At 45.7% G+C, this 19,003-nt stretch overlaps 1 protein-coding gene across 1 annotated transcript in view; it reads left to right on the top strand.

The window, feature by feature from the left end:
* The window catches only part of ADAM10 (ADAM metallopeptidase domain 10), a 536,961-nt gene that overhangs the window by 461,760 nt on the left and 56,198 nt on the right, over positions 1–19,003 (top strand). The window contains exon 10 of the mRNA XM_078685166.1: positions 16,793–16,976. Coding sequence (XP_078541292.1) covers positions 16,793–16,976 — 184 coding nt within the window. The remainder of the gene's footprint in view (positions 1–16,792; positions 16,977–19,003) is intronic.

Here is a 19,003-nt window from a genome sequence, read left to right as displayed (position 1 = left end):
TAGACACTCCGGCATCTCTGCCCTACCCATTGTGTGTAATTTAGCCCTATCATAGCATGCCCTATGTAAGATTTTACATGGAACCAGTCGTAGCCAAAGCTTAACCGCCACCTCCCTAGAGTGCATTAGGGCCGTCTCCCAGTCTATATCCTCTAATGTGCCTACAAAGTCTTCCCACTCGCTCTGCGTGTTAATAGATTATCGGGTATATTGTTTATTGAGGTTTTGTATGTCCATGACACTGCTTTCTCTGGAATCATTTCATGTAGCAGCCGGTCAAATGGGACATATTCCGGGAGGTCCACAATATCCGGTTTTTGTGTCTGCCAAGCGTGTCAGAGTTGAATTTATTTGTAATACTGCTTACCCGTCAGGTTATATTCCCTTTTTAACTCTGTGAACGTTAACAGTGCGCCCTGTTGCGTTATTTCCCCTAGAGTAGTGATCCCGATAGCGTCCCATCCTTTAAACCCCTGTAGTTTTGCCATTTCAGGCAGTCGTTTACCTTCCCAAAGAGGCGTGAATCTGGTTAGTTTCTTTTTCCATTTCATCCCTCGTTCGGCTTCCCTCCATCCTACAATCTCCCTCTGCGTTGCTGGCAACAGACTTGTCACCCCCTGCCCCCCGCATATGTAGTGGAGGTGAGAGCGTTTGTGAAATTAGAGTCTCTCCAGGGCATATGAGGGGTGGTCCTGGGGGGGCATGCCCCCATTCATTAGTAACTACGAGATGTGCCGCTCTATAATATGCCCGGACATCTGGGAGTGCTATTACCCCATTATACTGGCTGCATTTCAGCGTTTTTGTTGCGCTACTCGGGGGTGGCCTCCATCCCATAGTAAAGTTCGCAGTTCACTGTTTATCGCCCTAAAGATTTCAATCTACAATACGTGTTTTGTAAAATATATAATACCTTGGGTAGTGGGATCACTTTGAACGTAGAGGCCCTTCCCAGTAATGTTGGGGGAGACGCCACCACCTAGCCACGTCGTCTCGAAAGTCTGCTAGAATGCCCTGGATGTTATGGGTGAGGCAGTACATCACGTTTTCAGAAATGAAGAGTCCTAGATATTTGAAACCCTCTTTAACGATGGGAAGGCACACTGGTATGGAGCTTATGTCAATGTTGCCCCCTGTTGGGTATATGGTTGACTTCTCCCAGTTATCTTGTACCCCGCCTGCACACCATATAAAAGATGGTCGGGGTGTCGCATCAGGGTTAGTCACTTATAATAGGTTGTCATCTGCGTAAAGCGAGATTCGTTCATCCAACAGCTGTCCCTTTGAATCCTGTAACCCTGTTAAATTGTGGTGTACTCTTAATCAGACATGCTAGGGGCTCCAGAACCAGTGCATAGGGGACAGCGGACAGCCATGTCTGGTTCCCCGCTGGATGGGAAACTCAGCTGTTTTAACGCCATTCACTCTTAATCTAGCCCTGGGATTTGTGTATAAAAGATCAACCTATGTCCGGAAGATATGTCCAAAGCCCAGTTTGACCAGGACCCGTCTCAGAAAAGGCCAGTGTACCGTATCAAATGCCTTTTCAGTAGGTGAGGAGTCTTACGCTTTTTGGCTATGTCCAGCCAATTTGCCAGCCTAAGGAAGTTGAGGCATGTGGCACGTTGGGGCATAGAGCCTGACTGGTCCTTGTGTACCAAAGACGTAATAACTGTCAATAAGTCTGTTGCCAGTATGGACGTCAAGACCTTGGTTTCAACATTAAGCTGCGAAATTGGGCGATAAGAGACACAATTTTCTGGGGGTTTGCCCGATTTTGGTATGACCACTACAGTAGCCTGGCAGAGGTCTGGGGGGAGTACTCCCTTCTCTTTTGTCGCTTGGTACATGTTTAATAGACGTGGAGCCAGTATATTGTTATTGAGTCTGAAAAATTCCCAGGCAGTCCATTTGGCCCTGTGGTTTTCCTCAACTTCTGTTTGACAATGACCTTAGGCACTGCTTCTAAAGTGATCGCCTCCTCTAAGGACGCTGCGCCCTCATTCTGCAAGCTGGGCATATCTATTACCTTGAGGTAGTCATCTATGCTATTCCCATCATTCATCTACCGGGCCGCGTATAATATGGTGTAGTAAGCAGCGAAAGCTGCTGCGATCGCTGGTGCCGTTGTATGTTGTGTCTCTGCCTCTTCTATTTGGTTTACCCAATTCGCATCCCTTTCTTTCCGGCTTAGCCAGGCTAGTAACTTTCCCGCTCTATCTCCCAACTTGAATAGTCTTTTGTGAGTAGTCTGAATTTGAATGCGACCTTCTCCCTCTACTAAGGCTCTGTATTCCCTCCACGTGACCTCCAATTGCCGAAGCGTCCCTTCCTCCGCATCTGGGGACAGCGCCTTTTCTATTTCTAGCAATTTACCTTCCAAGTTGTGTATTCATAGCGTTTCCTCTCTGTTTGAGCAATTACGTCTGGTAGCCTCCCCCTAAGGACTGCCTTATACGCCTCCCAAAGGGTGGTGTTCGAGGTTACAGAGCTTTCGTTCTCTTGGAAGAATAATTTGGCCTCAATGGCGATGATATCTGCTACTACCTTGTCCTGTAGCTCCCAAGCATTAGTCTCCGGTCCGACTTGGGTGTAAGTTCACTGCCCCCTACCTTTAACTTCAGCGGTGAGTGATCTGAGATACCCCTGGCCAGATATTCTATATCTTCGATGGCTTGAATCTCCCCTGCCGGGACGAAGAGGTAGTCAATTCGGGAAAAGGTCTTATGCGCCCATGAGAAAAGAGTAGCTATGGTCCAGTGGGTGGTGCGGGCGCCAAAGGTCGGTCAGTCCTAACGATCTCGCAAATTTCGCCAGAGGGGTTGGTGTCTGAGTGCCCATCGTCTAGCGGGTTATATCCAACCTTGGATTCATCACATCATTGAAGTTGTCCCCCATAATATGGGTTGAAGAGTCTGAGTCTAACAATATTTTTGCCACAGCCTGTAGTGTCTGGGGTTGCAGTTGTGGCGGGGCATAAACACTAGCCAGGGCAAACTCCCTATCTCTGTCCCCATGTACCCCTGACGGCAGCCTTTGTGCCCCCAGGGTCAACCCAGGTCTTGGCTACCTGAAAAGTTTATATTTTTAATAAGGACAGCCACTCCACGTGCTCCAGGGGAAAATACCAAAAATTGCCTCACCACCTACATTTACATCCACATTTAAGGAAAGCTGAAAACGCTAACTGTCGAATTCAACCAGGTACTTTTATTTATACCAATAATTTTTTGATTCATCAAAATTTGTCAAACAGTACATGAAGACACACAAAGACACTCCTCTACATTAGATATCTACACTATAATTGTCAATCCAGCATGAGCCAGTGTAACGTAAGCCCCTCTTCCAATAAACGCACATCTGGTACCTCGGAGATGGGTCTCCTGCAGGAGGACCACATCAGGCTTGGTCCGTTTGATATATCTATTCACTAGGCACCTCTTAATCTTACTGCCCAGTCCGTTGACGTTCCACGTCCGCACGGTGTATGGTGTGTCGTGCACTGAGTGCGGTGTGCATGTGGGTTGTACGTGAAATGTTCCCTAACCTGCCAGCCTCTATTCTGTTGTTTCCAAATCTGCAATGTAAGATATCCTGCTGCAACTACTAACAAAACCCCTTTGAATCGAAAACTCCAAACTCCCTCAACTTCCCCTCCCTGAATCCCCCCACATCCTCTCTCCCCCTATGTCTAATCCTTCAACTGTCAACATGACAACACGCGTAAGAGTCCACTGAGGAGTCTGTCGAACCCTTCCTCTCCCCCCCCACCCCCCACCCCTCCCTCCCCCTTATCCTAAAAGAATGACCAAGGCAACAAAGTATATTATCCCAGTTCTGGAGTCGAACACACGGTTTCTCCTTGGTGCGAACAAGTCTAGGAGGGGGGAGCCTCCCCAAGCCGCCACCAGAGTGCTTTGCTCTCCTCTGATAAGGAGTCCCAGGCTGCGTAATTTCCGGGCGCCTTGGATTTCTCACCGTAAGACGCCTCATCAGTCTCGTCCTCTGAGGTCTAGGCTCTCCTCCTGGTTGCGAGTCTTCATGGCGCATCGCTCCGCTACCTATCTCTGGTCTGGGCCTCAGCCTCTATCCACACCTGGGCATCTTCGGGCATTTGAAAAAACTGGGTTGAGTCTTGGATAATGACCTTGAGTTTGGCCGGAAAGAGAAGCATCTATTGGATGCGTAGAGCCCGTAGTTTAACTTCCGACCGAGGAAAAAGGACCTCTGCATCTGCTGCACCTCCCTAGAGTAATCTGGGAAGATCATGATTCGGGTTTTGGCCAATTTGAGTTCTCCCATTTTTCGCGATTCTCTTTGAATAACGTCCCAGTCTTGGTAGTTCAAAAATCGTGCTATCAGGGTGTGCGGGAGGGCCTAGGTGGAGGCCTTGTTGCTGGCATCCTGTGCGCTCACTCAATGGGAAAACAGGTGGAAAACTTAGCGCCCGGTAGGGCTTCTTTTAACCATGTCATCAGGAAGGCGATTGGATTTGAATTCTCCTGTCCTTCTGGGATCCCAATAAAACGTAGATTGTTTCTCCAAGCTCTGTTTTCCGCATCATCGACCTTCCACACCACTTCCCCATACTTGCTTGGAGCTCTTTGATGTCCCCTCCAGATTTGTGTGTTGTGTCCTCTACCTCCGATGTACGGGCCTCCGTTTGGCTGACGCGGTCTGCATTGTTGCGTACGACCTGCTGAAGGAGAGACACCTCAGTTCGTATCTCAGCCATTTTGCCTACAGTTGCCTCTCTTGAGGCATGGATTGCCTGAAGGATGGCTGTATAATCTGGTGCTCCGGCATTCTCCCCTTCGATTCTGCTGGTGCGGAGAGCACCAGAGTGTATTAGTACATTTTCCCCTCCTTTTGCGTCTTGGGTTCTTTATCCAAAGTAGTGGACATTTTTAATACCTTTTTCTTTAAACCCCAACTCTAAGGGACCAGCTCTCATCCTCCCTAAAACATCCATCCTTGAGGGAGATTTTAATTCATTCAGGCACCCTTCCCACACCAAAGTAGTCAAGCTACCTTAAGCTTTAAAATCAGGTGTCCCGAGGAGCCTTCCCCACCGAGAACAGCGATTTTGATAACCAATGTTATAACCCTTAGGTGGAGGATTATTCCAAGTGCTGTGTACCTCCGGTGCATTCCTTTCCGTCTGAAAGAAACCTATTGTGTTACTATCACTCACTCCAGATTACCCAAATAGCTACCGGCCTATTTATTGCATTCCACTCCCAGCCAAAATATTTTAAAAGGCCTTAAATACAAAAGTGGATGAATATATTACCAAAAACAATGTCCCTGACGCCTCACAATTCGGCTTTAGAGTGGGACACAGTACCAAGTCCGCACTCATTAGGGACACAGAGAGATCAGGCAGTCCCTGGACGTGGACAGCCGGGCTGCCGTGATCCTGCTCCACTTATCGGCGTCCTTTGATATTAACCATAGGCTGCTAATGGCGCGCTTGATCGGGGTAACTGGTTCAACCTGGAAGCTAATTAATTCATCCTTATCTAGACGGGTGCAAACTATTAATTAGAGTGATTCTTCTCTCCATCTTTCTTTCTACCCTGCGGGGTTCCACAAGGTTCTTCAATCAGCCCACTTCTGTTTGTCTGTTATCCCGCTTGCGGATCTCAACAGGTCTATCCGTTTCGAAATCTTGTCCTATGCTGATGACACCCAAATTGTTGTCTCTCTTGGAACAACTGACAGAGCGACAGTGGAAGCATTTTGTGACTGCATAAGAGCGGTGGGAAATTGGATGGGGAACAATTGTCTTAACGCCTCCAAAATGGAGGTGATGGTGTTCAGCGCTCAACCATCCTTTTGGACGCCCAAGAAGTGGCCCACCGAGCTGGGTCCCCTCCCTACTCCATCTATGTGTAAGAAACTTAGGAGTTCCTTTGAATAACAAACTGTCCTACAATGACCAAGTAAATACGGTCAATTCAGCTGCTTTTCTTTTTAAACTTGAAAATGATTTTTTAAAAATTCTGCACTTTCTTCCGGTACATCACAAAAACAGTTATCACTTCTCTAGTTGTATCAAAGATGGATTATTGCAATGGGCTTTATTTAAAAGTTTTAAATAAACTGCAGACCTTTCAGAACACAAAAGCACAATTGCTAGGTAATATCCCCAAGCGCTGATCTGTCTCATCTTTTAGCCATGATCCACTCTCCGGTCAAACAGGATACATTTCAAAGCTCTGTGTACCATTGTACCAGAATGGGTCCTGACTTCATGAAAAAATGCTTCACTAGGTACGTACCTTCCCACTCCCTCAGATCTGCTTCAGCTAAACTTATCCGAGTCCTGACATATAAACGAACTAGTTGGGGGTGGAGAGGGTTTGTGGGGGGAGGGGAAGGGAGAAGGCTCTGGTTATGGCTATGGGCCGCTAAAGTGTGGAACAATCTCCTTTGGCACATTCAATCCCTACCCAATCTCCAGTCCTTTAGGAAAGCACTCAAAACCTGGCTTTGTCTTCACCTAAAACCTGACTCGTGGACTATCTGCACTCAGCTAGCACCAAGACTCGCTTTATAAAAAGAACTAACATAACATATTGCTGGCTAATCTATTTTAAGCTGTGCCTGGAGAAGGGAAAATATTTTAGAAAGGTTTGAGGCAGATATAGAGGTTTAGTACAAACTTAAAAAGCTGGAGGCAGATACTTGGAGGCTTTTGTCAGGATTTTCTGATGGAAACTTATAGCAGCAGTCGCTTCGCCCTTAGAATATCCTCAGGCATCAGACTGGATTCATAATATTATTCAGCATAGCCCCTGCATGTCAGTAGAGGGGGGCATCGTGCAGCTGCACATCCACTCCATGCTGCAGCAGACGTTCTAGCTGGAGCTGCATAGAAGTTGTGTTGTGGCTCAGTTGCCTTTGCCTAGTAGCGGTCTCCCAGTCCTCCACCAACAACTGTTCTGGTCAGAGTCTGAGCGGAGCCAACCAGCTTGTTGTGAGCATGGTAATGGTGCAACAAATTCTCATCACAATACGATGGTGACCATTTTTATTTGCACCTACAAGAGGCCTCTGTTCTGGGTACTTCACCTGACAGAGAACTGGCGTGTCCTCCCGGTCCATCTACAGACATTTGTTTACTTTGCCATGGACATTAGACATGTGGATGAAGTCGTGGATCTGAAGCTACCTTCTATGGAGGTGAAAACTAAGGTTGTTGCGAAAGTGCTACAGCCAGACCTCTCTTCGTCGGAGGCACGGCTGCTGTTAACTGATGCTCTAACATACAGCCTCATGAGCACTTGAACTAAACCCTGCTCTTTCCCACCTGTAAACAGACATGTGGCATATTGTCATTCGGGTGACCCAGCCTTCCTAATTCTGCACTCCATTCCAGAGAACCCGCAAATACAAGTATGTACTAGCAGGGTTAACCCCAAGTATTTTCCTATTTTCTATCCTCCAAATCACAAGGGACACAGTTGCTAAAATCTCACCAGCTGTCCCAGAAAATCTTCGCAACAATTTGCCACTGACGATTCAGGATAGCCAGGATGTAGCCAAGTACGTCCTCCTGTCAGGCCTCGACATGGGCGACTTTAGACAGAGCCTTCTGCACTAGCTTGTTGCTCCGGTGCTGTGCAAGTTTGAGTTCCACTGGCTTTTCAGGTGGCGTTCAGGTTTCTCTCATGGATATGCTCTCTCTGTCTTGGCAGCACGTGGCCACCCTGTGGGAGGCCAAATCATGAATTTTCTACATAGGTGGCAAGCCATACCATCTGACTGGTGGCGCCTGCATATAGTCTAACAAGATTACGCTCTACCATTTATTTTGTTCTCCCTAACAACTTCTTTTTTCATCAGTGGCTTTCTGAAGGCCACTTGTTTGTTTTCTGTAGGAAATCCAGGTTTTTTTGCAGAAAGGAGCAAAAAGAGTGTCTGCGCCTCCAAGACCTGGACTGGATGTCATTCCTATTTTCTAGTGGCAAAAAAGAGGTGAACCCTTTGCCCTATTTTAGAGCTTTGATCGATCAGTTTCTTCTTGCGGAAACACATTCAGGATGCTCACATTGGCCCAGGTGCATTCTGCCCTGGATCCTGGAGACTGGTAGCTGTGGACCTGTAGAATGCCTATTTTCATGTTCCAGTCTTTCTGGGTGGGGCACATGCATTTTAAGTGCTCGCTTTCTGCCTCACCAGTGCCTCTTATGTAGTTCATGAAGGTGATGTCGGTGGTCACAGTATCGTTTTGGAGGTAGGGAGCATTAGTCTTCCCTACCTCAACAACTGGCTGTTGAGGGCAGGCTCACCACAGTTAGACAACGACGAATCTCATTACATCTCTGGGGTTCATGAGCAACATGCCAAATCACACCTAGCTCCTTTGCACAGCCTCCCTGGGTACGGTGCTCTTTCAGCCTTTGCTTCGGATCAGTGGGTCCAGGACACTATGGCTATGGTCATCATATTTCAGCTTTGGTTCTGGGCTTAAAGGCTTCTTGGCCTACTGACCTCCTGCATCCTGCTTGACACATACCAAATGTGGACTCGGCAGCGGGATCTGAAGTCGAAGTGGACCCCGCAACAAGAGAATCTATCAGACTGAAAAAGATCTGCTGTGTTGGCTGCTTGACCACAGTTGGACCCAGGGCAGACTCTTCCCCCTACCCCACCCAGAGTTGACAGTAGAGACAGCCAGGTCATGTGGGAGCGGCAGAGAGCAGAGCATTCTGGTCTCCGGCTGAGACCTGCCTCCACTTTAGCTTGCTCGACTTGTTATTGCACCCGACCTGTGCTATGAGGGAGAAACCCTCTGACGTGTGCTCACCCCTTTCATGCACATCTGGACAGGGTAAGAGGGTTTTTAGTTCCTTTTCCCATAAAATGCTTTTAATTACAGATCTTTCCCTCCAGGTTCTTCTGTTAGTATATATTATTTCTTGTATGTAACCAAATTCTTACTCTGTCCCCAATTAAGTTATATACACAGCTTTCTGGGGTTAAGAAAAGTGATTTACTTATTTTGTCTTTTAACTTTTCAGTTGCCTGTGTAAAGCACTTTTAATATTTTTGTCACGATTGAGGTATAAAAAACGTCATGAATAAATAAAAACTCCTACCCCAGGCCTCCACTGTACCAAGCCTTGCTCCACACACCACCCTTACCTTACTGGACTCTTTCGTTTCACAACAACTCTTATATCACAGCTGTGCCCAGCATAGGCCTTCTTACTTGGCATAGTCTTCTGTTAACACAAATTTCAACCTTACCTTTCCCCCTGCATCTCTTCTTATTTGTATTATTCTCCATAATATTCAAGTGTAGTCTGAGATTTCAGTGCCGTGTGCCCTACAACAAATTTTCAGTGCCAGGTTTTGGCACTGTCCTTCTCTAAACACAGAGACCTCCAACACCTCTCAACTTGGTGTTCAGCAGCTTGAAATTATTAGCATGGGGATTGTTGGAATGGGAATGTTGCCCACATAGAAAACATGTAATGCAGAGTGCAGAACCTATTTTGTGACTTTGAGGGGTGCACAATAATTGCCCTCATAGCAGGCGTAGAACAACTTTCCATGTTCTGGATAAGTTACACAGAGAGGTGGGGCCCGCGTCCATGGCTTTTGTAAATCGGTTGAGTGACCAGGCATTTTTATCTGTGCCTGGGAGAGGGTATGTAGTCTACCAAAACCTCATGCAAATTTCTGCTTTTCTGTGAACCCTAGATTCTTGTTTTGATATCTCGTGCTTGCATACAGTGTGTGTGTGTGTATATGCAACAACTACTTGGTGCATGTTTGTTAGTGTGTGTATGGTGAGAATTCTGTACTGGGACCAGTGAGATCTATGTTGGATGGCATCTTGTTCAGCACAGAACAAGATGGAGGGTTGATAAAGCTTTTCCGTACAGCGAGATGTATTGATTGTGGCTGGAATGCAGAGACACAGACATTGATGTGAAGGAGAACGGAGACTGGGCACCCTTTTAGAAATTGAATGAAAGCCCTGTTAGTAAAGTGATGCTGTAAGTTCTTCTGGAACACTGCTGTTCAGTGGATGGTAGGGGCGAAGGCGGGACTGCAGTTTGTTGTTCAATGTGAAGAAGTTTCTAGACTGAGCTTGTCCTTTTGTCTGTCTCTAATCATTGTTACAGGAAGGCTAATAACTGCCAGGTGCACGTAACTCACTTCTTTGTGCCAGTGTTTTATACTACTGCTTGAAGCCAGCATAGTTAATAACTGCTTATAGGTACTGAGCCGAGGCTGGGCTAACATCCCCCACCCGAATCAAAAAGTAACATAATGGGGAGCCCTCACCAACGACCCCACCACCGCCAGATCCAGCTTCCAGGAAGGATGAAAGACGTCGCGGAATGGATGAAGCTCAGCCGTCTTAAACTGAACTCAGACACAACTGAAGTCCTCATCCTGGGACCATCCCCCTCCGCCTGGGATGACTCCTGATGGCGCCCCCAAGCCAACAGACCACGCACGCAACCTGGGCTTCATCCTGGACTCCTCCCTCACGATGACCAAGCAAGCCAACGCCGTCTTGTCATCCTGCTTCAACACCCTGCGCATGCTCCGAAAGATCTTCCATTGGATCCCAACCGAAACCAGGAAGACGGTCATCCAGGCCCTCGTCACCAGTCGTCTGGACTACCTGAACACCCTCTATGCTGGAACCACAGCCAAACTCCAGAAAAGACTCCAGCGCATACAGAACGCCTCGGCACGACTCATCCTGGACATCCCCCGTCACAGCCAGATCTCTGCCCATCTGAGAGACCTGCACTGGCTCCCTGTCAGCAAGAGGATCACGTTCAGACTCGTCACCTACGCACACAAGGCTCTCCACGACATGGGCCCCAAATACCTCCACAACCGCCTCACATTGTACACACCCACCCGCCAGCTCCGAGCGGCCAGCCTCGCCCTCGCCTCCGTCCCACGAATTCGCAAAACCACTGCCGGAGGAAGTCTTTCTCCTACCTGGCCGCCAAGACATGGAACTCCCTCCCCACCCACCTACAGCTGACCCAGGACCACCTCTCCTTCAGGAAACAACTCAAGACCGGGCTGTTCGAGCAGTAGAGACAACCTCCCCCCCCACCCCCCCCCCCCCCCCCAGCGCCTTGAGACCCTAACGGGTGAGTAGCACGCTCTACAAATTCTATGATTGATTGATTGATTGAACAGCCATTGGGTCAAGGGAGCCGTGGGTCAAAAATGTTTGGGAACCACTGTTGTAGGCCATTCACTTGCGGTTGAAAGCCTTCCTGCCATCCATCAAGTGGAGGCTAGTTCAGGTTAGTCTGCAGATGCATTTAAGAGGACGCCAGGGGAAACAATTTGCAATAGCTGGGTTTAAGGAAAACATACGACATCAATGTCTGATTTTTGACTGAGGCTGGCAAGATTTATCATGACAAAAAATAGGTGGAACAATTTAGTCTCTGGTCTTAATACTTTTCACTTTACGTAAGTTAGGAAGGGGATTATTGTTCTATGGCAATTTATGTGAAGGATTTTGCGGTGTCAGTGCCTTCATTAGTATCTATGGTTTTGTAATTATATCGCCGAAGAACATTAGATGGCAATTTAAGATTCAGACAGAAGATGTTAAATATGAGCTTCTGTTTGACCATCAGAATCATCTAAGCTATCCCATTTTTTTAACATCTGGTGTACGATTATACTGCTTGAAGCAGTAGGTCAAGCTAGTCTTATGCAGTGTTAGTTTGGGCTAGTGTTTCCTCGCACAAGCAATATATACAATAGGATCTAGTACAATGAATTAAACTTTTGAAGAATGGCTGCTCCCTCTAGTATTTAGCCACAGTCATGCAAATCCAAACTTTCTTAAATGCTTTTATGGAAAAATCAGTGTTGTCTTGAAGGATAAAGTATCATTGTATTTAAGTACAGACGTTTAAGGTACAGCTACCCCTGAGTGCACTGGGATCATTGGATAACATAATACACGCCAATATTTTCCCACATTTGGTACCTTGAACTACATTTATTCCTACTTGAGGGAATGTATACTTTGCCTCTCACTCAAACCGAAAGGAAATTCACCACTTGTACTACATCTACAGATTTAGCATGAAGATCCCTCTCCACACGTATTTCCAGTGGAGTGCCACCTCCCATTGATGGCTACCCACAGTGGAATAAATCCCTTACATTGCCATGAGTTAAAACTCTCCCTGTTGCACGCTGGGAGAATGCAGAGGCTCATTTAATTAGAGACCAGTAGAACTCTTGATGGAATTCCTTGAAGTGTCCACGGTTCTGAAGATGTCCTCTCCCAATTGTGTAGGAAATGTCTTTTTCGGATTCCAGTTTAGTCTGCTTCTACTGGCGAATATTAAACAGGACACATTCAAATCTATGAAGGACACCCTTCTTCCTGGCAATATGAAACCATGGTATCTGGACATAAAGAAGTAGTTGACTTCTGTTGCCTCTAGTTGACTGCTCCTCTTTATCCTTGAAAGCTCTGGCTTGATTGTAGCAACAGGACCAGCAACCCCTACCTCGCCCTATCTTGGTGATGTGAAAACACGAGAGGAGAAAACTTGCCATTTGTTAAAAACGGTGTAGGTGTCTGCAAACGTAATCTTCTAGTTAGGACCTGCTTCTAAATTGCAAACTGTTGTAATATGAAGTCCACAGGAAACTGGTAGTGGTTCCAGAAGGTATCTTTATTCAGGATGTAGTTACAGAGATGAAGAAGTTGGTAGCCAAGGTGGTAAGTAAGATGATAAGAAGGCCCCACCAGGAGCAGCTACCTTCTGCTCAGCCTGGAGTCAACTGACTAACATGAGTCATCCCTCATTCTGTGACATCATACAGCATTCTAAATACCCTCAGACTGAACAGAAAGAGAAGACAGCGTGGAAAGGAGGAAGACAAGAAAAGAACATACAACATATCCTCTCTTTACATGGAAAAGGAAAAGAAGCAAGATCAGAGTACAAGATAAAACTAGGAACAATATTAAATATAATAAATATTACGTAGCATGCAGAAATGCAATGATGCAATAACATTTCAAAAGGCATCTCCCTTTTTCACAAGGGGAAGGCAAAACCAAAAGAACATGTGCCGAATACTCACACCCGAATTGACAAAATCATCTTAGGCAAACACATCCTGAACTCGTACGCCTGACGTCAAGGCAAATCCTACGTAATGTGAAATGGAGAAAACAGCGTACCAGCGCTGCAAACCAAGTGACCATAATACAGAAACATAGATAATGTATGTATGTGCAATGTAGAACGTAGGCAATCTGAAAAGTACAACGTAAAAGCTAAAATGTACGCCTGCACATCTCAGAAGAATATCAAGAAAAATGTAAGGAAGAAATAAAATCAAACATACCATGAATGTACACCTGATTTTCAGGTAAAACAGCAGACATTGCGTAAGAACCCATAAACGGCAAACAAGGAAAAGTAGGCCCGAAGCACACAGTGAACCAATACTGTAAAAAAGAATAGGTACTAGTGACATTGCAGTAAGTCTATAAAGACATAAAGAGTAACGCAACTCCAAGTACAATAAAAATGATAGGAATAAACTTGTAGAAGAAAAGGGTGAAAGCCCCACACAAATGAAAGTTGCGCATAAAGTCTAAAAGACAAACAATACCAGAAACTCCAGAAACCGGTAGTAAGCCTGTAACTGAAAAGGGAGAAAGCCCCACTTATTGTAACATATGCACCCAAGAATAACTGTAAATTTCATGCAAAGAAACAATATAACATGAAAATAATTGCACAGAAACTGAACGGAAAGAAAAGTGCAAGTAAAAGAATATCGCACGCACAGAATAATGCACTGTAGACTACATGCTGTAAAAGAAACGAATTAAAATAAATAAAGTAGTCACCGTAGTCATTCGGATGCAGGAATGTATCTCAAAACAACAGACTAAAACAAACGAAGTAGTCACCGTAGTCATCTGGAAGCAGTACGAATATAGAGTCATTGCTGAACAAAGTTCTAGGTCCAAATGGTGTATTCAAGGACTCAGGAAGGCATGAGACACAAAAAAAATAATGAAGATACCATGGACTTGTATCACGGAAATGAATAACGGTGACGAGATTCACAGTACCTGACAATGGCATACTAAAGTCCTTCAGGATGTTCGGCACAACAGGCAGCAGGCACAGGAACTTGCAGGCGGTAAAGCACAGGAGAAACTGATGCGGAAGTAACTGGCAAAGAAAGAAAGAATAAAACTTTATTGAAAAGTCGAATTGAAAAACACGTGGTTGGCAAGGCTCTCGTTGCGGAAATAGGCATAAACCAGCAAAAATCAATGTAGCGGCCAACCACAAGATGGTGACGCCGTGCTGAGTGGCTAATGGCGTAAGCTTGCTCCATAACTTGATGTGCAGCAATAATGACCGAAGCAAGGAACGTTGGAGAAGGAGGCAGAGGAGCTTCACGTGACACCACACAAAGAGAAGGTGAGCGCGTTCTGGCCACCGTCTCATGAAATGCAGGGAATTCAATTGCCGCAAAAACAAACGGCAAACGGCCGGCACTTCGCCACGATCCCAAAAGACATTCATCATTGTAAGTGGTGCGCAGCAAATGCCACAATAGGCTCCTCCAAAGCGTACGGACAAACACCTTGACAGCGCCAACACGACATAATATAAAATTAGCAATGCTCATTAAGCACACAGTCCGATAACACTTCGCTTGAGTGAGATGGAAAACTGCACAAGTGTTGGTATAAATGTTCAAGCAAGTTGAGTTTTGAAATTAATTAATTGTAGCCAGTACAGTCAAATTAAGCGCTGCTGCTCAAGAAATGCTGAAATAACGCTCAGGCAAAGACTGGAGGATACAGGTTTAAGGTAAAGGAGAATCTGGCATGCCCAAATTGAAGCTGAAAGGTATCTATTGGTCACTAAAGCACAGCTGTAAAAACTGAAGTGTCACACGCTCAGGCTGGAAAAGATAAACAACTCACTAAGCTTAAGTAAGAATCTTGCATGCCCAGGTTGAGGCCGAGCGGTAGAAATGGTCACGGGTGGCGCTAGGGCTGCTAGGAAGTAAGTCGTGGATGATACTAGCTTGGGTTCTGAGATGAAGTTGCAGTAATGTAGTTCCTTAGTTGCTGTATTAGAATCTCTTGAAGAGTAAGTCCAAAGAATTTGAAATCACGCAGGGTTTGAAGACCAGATTGTCGCCAAAATGTCGTAGTATGAAGGGCACAGGAAACAGGTAGTGGTTCCAGAAAGTATCTTTATTCAGGATGCAGTTACAGAGGTGAAGGATTTGGTAGCCAAGGTGGTAGGTAGGCCTGTAAGTAAAATGATAAGAAGGCCCCACCAGGAGCAGCTTCCTTCTGCTCAGCCTGGAGTCAACTGACTAACATGAGTCACCCCACATTCTGTGACATCATACAGCATTCTAAATACCCTCTCACTGAACAGAGAGAGAAGACAGGGTGGAAAGAAGGAAGACCAGAAAATAACATACAACACAAACTCCCCTAGATTTTAATCTGTTTTGACACTGGTATCCTTTTTCTTCCTGGCAGCACAGCTTAGTTAGTCTTAGGATGGTAAATGCTGATTGTTCAACTAGTCTCCAAGGTAATGGGGTGTACCCAGAACATTGGAATTTCTGGTCTACTCAACCATAGCCCGAACTTTTGCAAGAGTGTCCTAAAGGTTCAGCGGCGTATGCCGATCACTACCGTTCTTTCAATTCATTGTGTAATTTGTAATGAATGTGATCATTAGAGAAAAAACTCTTTGGTCTTCGTTATTTTACTCTCAATTGAATATCTGAGGCACTCGGGCAACTCCAGGCCTCTTTCTCAATGGACGTCGTGTTCTGTTTATATTCCATTAACCTTCAGTGAAGTGTGGCGTGGGAAGTTCCCCTTGATGCGTAGTCAGACCCAAACATTGCCCATCTCTTGGTTGCCCTTACCTGGACCGCTCTGATGTGGCCAGGTTCCTTGCGTAAGTGAGTCCCAAAGGCATCGGTATTTGGATCCTTGCTGGTGCCACCTAGTTAAAGCCATCCACGGCAATATCAGCTAGAGAGGTGAGTTATTCTTTTTAAAGAGAGACTTTACCCAACCTCCTTTTCTTATCTAGCACCTACAGTTTGCAGCAGACTTCAGGCCATCATGTCCTATATCAGAGGGCTTCAGGCTGGTCTCTTCCTCGAGGCTGAATGAGATGCTGAGTTAGCTGGTCCCCTCTGCAGTTTAGTTTCTTATTCACCGGTAGACTGTCTGAAAGTGCCACCTACTCTTTTACACACAGGTGTGCCTAGAAGGTAATAGTCATCCACACTCTACCATTATCAACCTCAGAATTGACTTTACTTCATCATTGAATGCCAGGTAGCTCTGATTCCTGGTCTAACATGGCATGCTGGCCACCGACCAAAATGGCAGACCTCGCGGTTATAAATCCTGTATTGTGGTAACACCTTGGTGTAATCTCTAGTCCACTGACAATGTGTATATATATATATATATATATATATATATATATATATATATATATATATATATACTGATATGTGATTTTCTTCAGCTGTTATTAATTACCAGTGATGTGTCTGGGTCGCAGTGAAGTACTCATGACATTGGTACAATGGCACATACATAGAAATCGCCGAAGTAGTGTTTTTTGTCTTCTTGTTATTATTGAAAATACAATTATAAGGCTTGTAATCTTTGGATAAAAGAATTATTGTTTCATTTGCTCTTTATATTAATGCAACTATTGTTTTTACTCGTTTGTAGCACGATTCTGGCATTGATTGTACCCCTGGAGAATCGAAGAACCTGGGTCATAAGGAAAACGGCAATTATATCATGTACGCCAGAGCTACTTCTGGGGACAAGCTTAATAACAACAAGTTCTCAATCTGCAGCGTCCGGAATATAAGCCAAGTTCTCGAGAAGAAGAGGAATAGCTGTTTTGTGGGTATGTATGCGATCCATGAAGCTTACTTAAAAACATCAAAAAGATTAATAGCTATTGATGGGAATACATTTCTGAGATGTGCTGTTAAGCCCTTTTAAATCCAAACACTTTCACTTCTGTATACTACCAAATTTAATTACATATTTTTTAGGACAAGCCATGCTGCTGTTTTGGAAAAAAAATAATGCTTTTTCAGTGGTTTTAGTAACCGTTTTGAGCTGCAGAGGGACATCTATATTAGGAATGTAATTTATTTGCCATGTAGTAATAACAGATGATGGATAATTTTTTTGACAATTCATTTCTAATGCAGTGCGGTTTTGGTTGTCATCACAAAGCACTCGCAGGACGTTTGGTTGACACATGTACAGACAAACCTGTTTAAGAGTAGTGTAATAATAGTGTTGGACTTGGCCCTTTTTGGATGGTCATCCCTGAACTTTTTGCCTTCCGCCTGTATTTTGTCTGACCTGTTTTTGTTGGTTTTATGACTCTGGGCACTTTACCACTGCCGATCAGTGCTAAAGTGCATATGCTCTCCCTATTGTAAATTGATGTATGGATTAGTGACTCCATGATTGGCTTTTTGATTTACTGTCAGAGCCTCCAGTGCACTGCGGGTGTCCAGGGCTGGTAAATCAAATGCTGCTGGTGGGCTTGCAGCACTGGTTGTGCCAACCACGGAAGCAGCCTGTAAAAGTGTATCTCGGGTCTGCCATTGCAGAGTCTGTGTGCAGTCTAGTACTGCCATGTTGAGTGGTCAAGTGCACCCACTTGCCAGTCCCTAAACATTCCCTTTTCTGCATATTAGCCACACCTATGGTAGGCCCAAGGGCAGAGTGCATTGTAGGCAAAAGGTAGGACATGCCCTGGTGTGTGGCATGTCCTAATAATGAATTACAGCCACTTTAGATGTTTCACTATTGCAAGGCTACCTGTTCACCATAGGCCAGAATGGGCAGTTTGATTTTAACACCTTATCATGATAAAATACATCTTTTAGTGAAGTTGGTTTTGACAGTCTGTTTGAAAATGACACTTTTAGAAAGTGGGTATTTTCTTGCCTAGCTATCTAAGCCTGCATCCATCTGCTAGGTTGTGTATTCCTTGTCTGGAGTTTGAGTGACAGGGGCTGGGGGATTCCAAGAGACAGGGTGAGTCAGCACAGGGCTGAATAGAGCTATCTGCATGTAGATGGGTGGGAGTAGTTGTACCTGGGACCAGAATAGGGCTCGGCCTGCCTTCCCCAATGCTGGCTCCACCTCCTGTGGTGCGTCTGATGTCCCTGGCCCATACTGTCAAAGGAAAGGAGGAGTCTTGTCAACAAAGTGTTCCAGGACTGCACAGAACTGGTTTGGACTGGGTACAGGACCCTCTGCCTTCAGAGGACAAAGGATTTGCGAGTATAACTATTGGGACCCAGACCCAAGAACTTTGGATCACTTTTGGGAAACAAGAAGAACCTTTGCTGAGGAGAGGAAACTGAGGAGGAGACTATCCCTAAGCTGAGTGCTGTTTGGGGGATTGGCCTGCAGTGATTGCCTGACTGCCAAAGATAGGAAGAAGGACTTTGTGCTACTTTCAAATCCACTTGTAAAGGATCTCCAAGGCTTGAGAATGAGCTTGCCTCCTGCTGAAGTCTCAGGGACAACAGACTTCACCATCCACCTCCCCTGCCTTCCCTTGCTGGGAATTGTAGTACCTCCTGTTGAGCTGGGCCTTCTGAGAGACTGCGTGTCACTGCTGGAAGCGCGACTCAAAGCGAAGAAGCGTGTTGCGGCTGCAGCCGTCGCATCCCCGGAGAAGAGTGTCGCTGTCGCAGCACCGGAGAAGTGTGTCGCAGGGCCTGTTGCTGCTCAGAAGAATTGTTGAGTCACCGCATGGCTGTCGGGTGTGCACGCATCATTGTCGCATCAAGAAGATGCCATTTTGTTTCAATGCACCAGATCTTCATCGTATCACAGCGCTGCAGTAAGAAACCAACGCATCACCTCCCCACGCGGAGAAGAACAGACGCATCCCCTATG

This window comes from Lissotriton helveticus, chromosome 3_2 (assembly GCF_964261635.1).
Source record: "Lissotriton helveticus chromosome 3_2, aLisHel1.1, whole genome shotgun sequence".
NCBI lineage: Eukaryota > Metazoa > Chordata > Amphibia > Caudata > Salamandridae > Lissotriton > Lissotriton helveticus.
The sequence above is the reverse complement of the archived record's forward strand: the minus strand, read 5'-3'. Positions and strand labels throughout refer to the sequence as shown.